General features: G+C 31.2%; 1 protein-coding gene across 1 annotated transcript in view; it reads left to right on the forward strand.

Moving 5' to 3' along the window:
- The first annotated feature begins 434 nt into the window (after nucleotides 1–434).
- Nucleotides 435–7,291, forward strand: part of LOC108695179 (RCC1 and BTB domain-containing protein 1-like) — an 8,117-nt gene continuing 1,260 nt past the window's right edge. The window contains exons 1-6 of the mRNA XM_018204941.1: nucleotides 435–596; nucleotides 5,060–5,222; nucleotides 5,891–6,031; nucleotides 6,102–6,333; nucleotides 6,438–6,565; nucleotides 6,656–6,918. Of these exons, the coding sequence (XP_018060430.1) occupies nucleotides 526–596; nucleotides 5,060–5,222; nucleotides 5,891–6,031; nucleotides 6,102–6,333; nucleotides 6,438–6,565; nucleotides 6,656–6,918 (998 nt within the window). The 5' untranslated portion in view covers nucleotides 435–525. The remainder of the gene's footprint in view (nucleotides 597–5,059; nucleotides 5,223–5,890; nucleotides 6,032–6,101; nucleotides 6,334–6,437; nucleotides 6,566–6,655; nucleotides 6,919–7,291) is intronic.

The raw sequence follows: 7,291 nt of genomic DNA on the forward strand, positions 1-7,291 counted from the left end.
GAGCTCTGATTGGACAGCTCGTTATTCACTGTTCCCTATGCCTGTGCCTGTTGTATTTAAGCCTTTACAATCGAATGACACAGCTAGACTGTAGTTGGTTGGTTCTTACATTCTGACTTGGATTAAACCCTCGATGGAAACTAGGCCAGAGTCGGCTGCTGCCTTGCTGTGATTCGTAGAATGATAATCGGAAGTCCAAGTCAAAATCGGGAGTCTGACTACGGTTTAACCTGATAAGATTCCACAGTGACCTCAGTTGATCACAACAGTGGTCGATGATCTACAATTTATGGTGATCGCACATCGCATTTGTTCTCGTCATTCGCCTAGATGAGATCTAGGAGTAGTGTGTATGAAAGGAGTACTACAATCAGTAGTGTGTATGAAATAAAATCGTGAATTGCTTCTTTATTTTCTTCAAAAAAATACACGGTTTCATAGTACGTTACAATATTGTTTGATATATATATAAAATATAATTTAGCGTTGTTATTATTGGATCGTATATATTTTATAATTATTGTTATGTCGAGTGAATCATCAGCGAGTGAAGACGAGATGTTGATGAGCAGAGATGAACCAGGCTATCAAAAATGGTAAAATTTCATCTTTTCTTTTCTGCGACCTTTTTTCTATTCTTTGATAAAAATGAAAATTCGAGCATATAAGTTGAAGATGTGGAAGAGTAACAGAAGTATAAACAAAGTTTCTAGAAGATGAAAATTGAAATAACAGACCTCTTTTATATTTCGTTTTATGTTTCGATTTTCGCTTTCTAGAAGCTTTGTTTACTCTTCTATTACTCTCTCATTACATTCGACTTACGTTTCGATTTTTATTTTCACCAAGATTTCTCATTTTTAAGCAACATGTATTTCTGCCGGACAAATTGAAAGTATATGTAACGGTTACCGCGTATTAAATTCGGGAATAGGAATGCTCGTATTCGGAACTTTATCGATAAGAATTAAAGTTGTTGTCGTATTCATAATTGTAATAAATTATTTTGTCGACAAATATCTATCTTTCTTTGCATTTTATAAGTAAGAAAAACGGAACGATACCTGTATTTATATGTATTGCGTTAAAGTATTGCGGAAGGCATCCGCATAGCAAATAATTCTACAAAATTCTTCGATCCGATTTGAAAAAAAATGATTCGATTATATAATATAATAATTCCTATAGCACAAAATTGCACAAAAGTTGCAGATATTTGCTGCAAATTCTATACTGTATGGGAAGTGATTCGATTCAATTCTTATTGTCAACGTTTCTTGAAAATTTTATGGACGCTTCTGAAAAATTCCTTTCGTGCACGTATATAAGTCGATCGATACTTTTTCTACTTCTTTTAAGTACTCTGCTTTTGTTTTTGATTTTGCGAAGATGATATTGACTGTTTGTTACAGTCGTTTTACGTAAAAAATGCTTGACACATTCAATGATAATAAAATAGTTAAAGATAGAACGATAAATACGTGACTGAAAACAAAAGCAGCATTTTATAACAATAGTCGTTTATCATGCTCGTTATTATGCTTTCTATATTAAATTTTGGTTAACTATTATCTTTTTCTAAATTTTTCTATTTAAAATATATAACTAGGCATTTATAATCGATTTTTATTTGAAGCCAGCTTAATGACTTGCACGTTGAACACGATGAGCGGCGAGCGACATCCAATGAAATTGTTTTTTCATACGTGACGCTTTCTTTAAGCAAAATTCTCATTCGCAAAGAGATATCGTTTGTCGCTTATTGTTCATCGTGTCCAGTGGCATGTTCAGATTCCTAATACCTTGAGTGTCATCCTTGTTCAACATTCGGTAAACAACGTTGAGTGGCACTGAGGCGAGAATCTGAATACAGTCTATATAATAGTATACAAGAGCCATTAGGTTAGAATCAGACTATGCATTGAAGAATGAGATTAAAGATTGAAAGATTGAAGTTTGATCAATCAGAACAAAAAGAGCCAAAACTTCTTTGTCCTCATTGGTGAAATTTCAATTTTTAATTTTTAATCTCATTCTTCAATGTGTTGTCTGTTTCCAGCCTTAGGATATTTCCACAAAACCTGAGGCACTAAAAACGTGAATATTCGCATATCCGCCATTTTTATTCCTTTTCCCACTTCGCCACCAGCTGAGAAGGTTATGATTGTTACGATTGTTATAGATTATAGCTTCTAAACTGTTGGAAATTTTGTAGTTTTGTATTTATGTATTTCCGCACTTCGAAATTTTACAAGATTAAGAGACGAAAAGAAAGATATAAAAAAAACTGAAATATTATATATTAACGAAGGCAAATAAATTTATAAAATGTCTTGTTGCGGTAAAATGTCTTGTAAACTGTATCAATAGATCAGAAAAAGGTATTCGATTATTTAAATTTCCTGCGGATAATATTCGTCGATAACTTGCTGTATTGCTGTAAAATAAATACATGAATAAATTGTGAATAAACATCACTACACTTCCTCGCAAAAGAGAAATTTCAATCTTTTTCTTCAAATTGATATACATATTTAGCATCTTATCTAGAAATAACCTGAACGCCAGACACTCTTCAGGTCCTGCACTAATATTATATATTAGTGATACTCAACTGATTTTGAGAGCAAAAATGGAATGAAAGGAGCTACAAAATTTCAAGCAGCAAATACAAATCATAACCTGTAATGACCATAATCCGTCACAGCTCAATGATGGAAAGGAAACAGCAAGGAGAGAAAAGGAATAAAAATGGTGGACGAGAATACATTTCTAGTGCTCTATATAAACTTGCATAGGCTACATTCCAAAACTTCCTCTCCGAGGAAGATTTTACTCTATGTGCTATAGTATACGTTACGTGTACTATATATTTCGAATAAAATTTTCCTCGGAAAGGAAGTTTTGGAACGTAGCCATAGTATGATGGAAAGGACACAGTATGTGCAATTGGACAGTGGATGCAATCAAAAACACAACCGCTTCTCAGTGAGCTGTTGCATCTGATTGGCATATTCCATTAGATCGAAAAATATAGACCAAACAGATACAAAAACTCATTAACATCAGTGAGCAATTGTGCTTCTGGATCCAATGTTTCTTTCTAAATCTCTACCCTCTCCATCTATTCATAAGCAGAAAGCTACTAATTATGAAACATGGGACGACGAGTACGGTCAATGGTGATGCTACAAACGCTTTGAAGCGTTTTTTAATTGGTTTGCAAAATTCTTCTAATTTGTTTATCAAACGCTTCAAAGCATTTGTAGCGAAACTTTGACCACAGCCGGTATGCATAGTCAGTTCTTATTTTAAAACCATCTTAAATAATGTCTTAAAATACTAAAATGCTAATATAGTTCTCGGATTGACTTACGACATCTTAAGATTGTATTTAAGACAGTCTTAAATGTAAGAATCGACTATGAATACCGGCTTATTTTGCGTCGTGAAATTCATACTAAATTTTTCCTTGTGTAGATGTTATCGCATTTCTCTTATAAAGATGCATGTAAAATGTGATTGGATAATTTTTTTTATGCATATGTTTATGCAGTTATGCAAATTGCGTGGATTTATCCTTAAGCCTGAAATCTCCAGATGCTAATGCCCCTGAAAGCCGCATTAGCATCTTAAGATATTACTTAAAATAAGACTCGACTATAGGTGATATTTATAATCCGTTCTTATTTCAAGATTGTCTTAAGTAATGTCTTAAGACACTAATATGACCCTCTATGAACCTTTATTCTTGAAAAATATCGCACATGATAAACTAGAGAAATGCTACAGTATATGTAACGTATTATAATATTATAATATTTCCCTAGTTTTTCGTATGCGATATTTTTCAAGAATAGAGACCCTAGGCGGAATTCATAGTCCATTCTTATTTTAAGACCGTTTTAAGTAATATCTTCAAATGCTAATGCAATTCTCCGATTAGTTCTCCCATTAGTAACATCGTAAGACTATACTTAAGATCTTAAGGTGGTTCTTTAGTAAAGTACGAAAATTTGGAGCCCAAAATTAGACATTTCTATGGTAACTTACTAAAGAACCATTTTAAATAGAAGAACCAACAATAAATATCGGTCAGTAGGAATCAATTATATTAAAGGGATCCTAAAGTAGTCCTGTTTTACTATAATTTATGCGCGCGTTTTAGGAGAAATCTTCAAATTGGTTTCACGGATTGCAAAATTTTTTTATAGTATTAAAGAACAAAATTTTTTTACAGTATAAAAATTCTCCGAAAATACGATTTCACGAGAAAATCGGAAAAATATTTAAAAAATTCACTTTTTCTGACATATACACAACTATCATGATAGATTAAGTTGATTTAGTTGCTTGATATAAAAGTTTTACAACTTGTAGATTGAAAATAAGCGTGAGGCGGGAGATTCTTCTTCGACGTTTAGATTACTTGAACGAACAATATTGTGGCATTAAGAGATTCGTTCACGTTGCTTGAAATTCTTAAAATTGTTTGCATTTAAAATAAAATAAACATACAAAACAGATCTAAGATTTAAAGCATAGAAAAAACATTTGTTCTAAAACGAAATTACGTGCTTTGCAAGGCCTTACTTTTTTCCTCTTTTATACATTTGAAAATCCTTTTCCAAGCTCAAAATATACATATTAATATGTATATTGTACGCATTAGTACGAGATGGAATTTCTTCCGAAAACAATAAAAAATTTCAAAATTGAAATTTTAAGGAAATTTTTTATTGACATAAACTCCATCTCACAGACATGTATTAATGTGTATACTTTAATTAATTATTAAGAATTATTAAGAATTACTAAGAGTAATTAAGAATTATTAAATACTCACTTTAATGTTGAGCGCTTACAGTTTTTTCTACGCGTATTAAATAAATTTGCAATTTTTTAAGTAAAATAGGATTCTGATAATTGTTGCTTTTTCACGTGAAGCAAGATGAATGAATTATTTTACTATGAATGAATTATTTACTATTTTTTTTTTATTATTATACTTGATATATTGACATACATATATATAATATTGTATTATTTTTTATTAAAGGCTCGCGGAGCGTTCGTGCAGCACATATTCACATAAACTGAGGAAAGGTGAAATATGTTATATTGAACACCCAAAAAAAGTGGATTACATGTTCGGGAAAAAAATAAAGATGTTACTGATTGACTGTGATCTTGCTGTCATTTTGCTAACAGAGGATGGAGAAGTATATCTCAGAATTAATACTCTGTAATTAATTATAACTCTGAAGAAAAAATTTCGCTGAAATTATTTCCCTTTTTGATATTTTTTTAAATATTTTTTTCGCAAAATTTCAGCATGTCAGAAAAATTTTAGTTTAATTTCAACGATTTTTAGCTGAAAAATTAATTTTCAGAAAAAATTTCAACAAAAAATTCAGAGAAATTTCAATAAATTTTCAAAGAAATTCCAATTCAATTTCAGCGATTTTTTAACATGTTGACTGAAAAATTTACTTTCAGTTAGTGCTTTCCATTTGATGATACAAGTCGATACAAGCGTTGTTTTATCCTTCAGAGAATGATAAAGATAGAGCGACATTTGTATCGATTTGTGTCATCAAATGGAAAGCACCAATCAGTGAAATTTCAGCAAATTTCCATCAATTTCACTGAAATATTTCAAAACGTGGCGTAATTTCAATGAAACTTTTCCAGGGATAATTTTTCATTAAATTTAATGCTCTTAATATTTAAAAATTTCATATTATGAACATACATAACATATGTAGAAAAATTATTTTTATTTCTTAATAATTAATAGAACATACTTTAGGATTCAAATGAATTTTATTCTCATAAAAATGTTTCGATATTTTTTAATAGATAGTAATAACAATCTTATTTTTGAAAGGTGTATCACTGGTACGACGTTACATGGGCTGACTATAATTTAGAATATTATTCTCAAATGGTTGATTTGAGATATTCACGTATTGTACAAAGTGCAGTTGGTGGCAACCGCTCTTTTATCATTTTAACTGATAATCAAATGGTAAGCTAACGACCGAATTATTATGATAATAATATTTAATTTTAGGTATTAAAAGTTGTCTATTTCCAAGGTGTTCTATTTCCAAACCTACTACTTTGATGGCATAAGCTGGATGAAACGGATGTATTTCCAGAAAAAGGTCGAGTCTGTTTGTTGTGGTGACAGTTTCTTCGTAGTGCTTACTGAAGACAAAAAGATATACACTTGGGGAAGAAATCATCATGGTCAATTAGGTGTTTCTACGTGCAGGGACGAATTTATAAGCGATCTACTTGAAGTTAAAAATAAAAACATTTGCATAAGTAATTTCTTTATTTTGAAAGTCCATTTTTAAAGATGATTTATGAAGAAAATGAAGGCTTTGTATACATTGTTGACTAATTTATATTTGACCTTGACATTTTAGCAAGAATAGCCTGTGGCTATACACATGTACTCGCATTATCTACAGAAGGAAATATTTTCGTCTGGGGTGGAAATTCTTGTGGACAATTGGGTTGTAATTCTAGAAATGACATCCATGATCCTCAAATGGTAAAAAAATTAATGATTTGTTATTATAATTATTGTAAGAATAGAAATGTAAAACAGAAAATGAAGATAGAAAATTTTTGGAATTAACAGATTATGATAACGCCTAAACCAATGAAAATGTTGGATATTGCTGCCATGAAAAATATGAGTTGTGCCATAAGCGAAGAAAAACTTATTTATGTGTGGGGCAGTTGTTTCGATCAACAAATTCAGACACCTGTTGCCTGTGAATACACGACTCTATTTGACATGTGTAACGCGATGTCTGCCAGATCGCCAACTACTGTGAAAAACTTTGAACAAAACGAGAAATCCACAATATTGAATGATATCGCAAACTCATTTAATGATCCTGTAAGTTTCGTTCTGTGCATCAGTCTAGTCAGTTTCTTCTTAATAGATTTCCGTATGCTTTTTCTTACATGTAATTGATTCGGACCGTAAACTTTCGAAATTCTTAGACTTGTAAATGATACATATAATATATAGAAGCCGTAGGCAAGTCATTTACAAAAATTCTTTACTTGCTTTCTTGCATCTCATCACAATGACTTACTGTGGCCCAATTCTGTTTTTTGCTTTGTGTAAATTTTTCAGCATCCTTAAAAAAATATGTGTACAGGTAGAAGAATTATCGACTCAGTTTTTTTATTAGAAATAGTATGATTAGTGGACATTATTTCAGATGCACCCTCTGTGTGTGTGTGTGTGTGTGTGTGTGTGTGT

Source organism: Atta colombica, unplaced genomic scaffold (genome assembly GCF_001594045.1).
Source record: "Atta colombica isolate Treedump-2 unplaced genomic scaffold, Acol1.0 scaffold10, whole genome shotgun sequence".
Taxonomy (NCBI): Eukaryota; Metazoa; Arthropoda; class Insecta; order Hymenoptera; family Formicidae; genus Atta; species Atta colombica.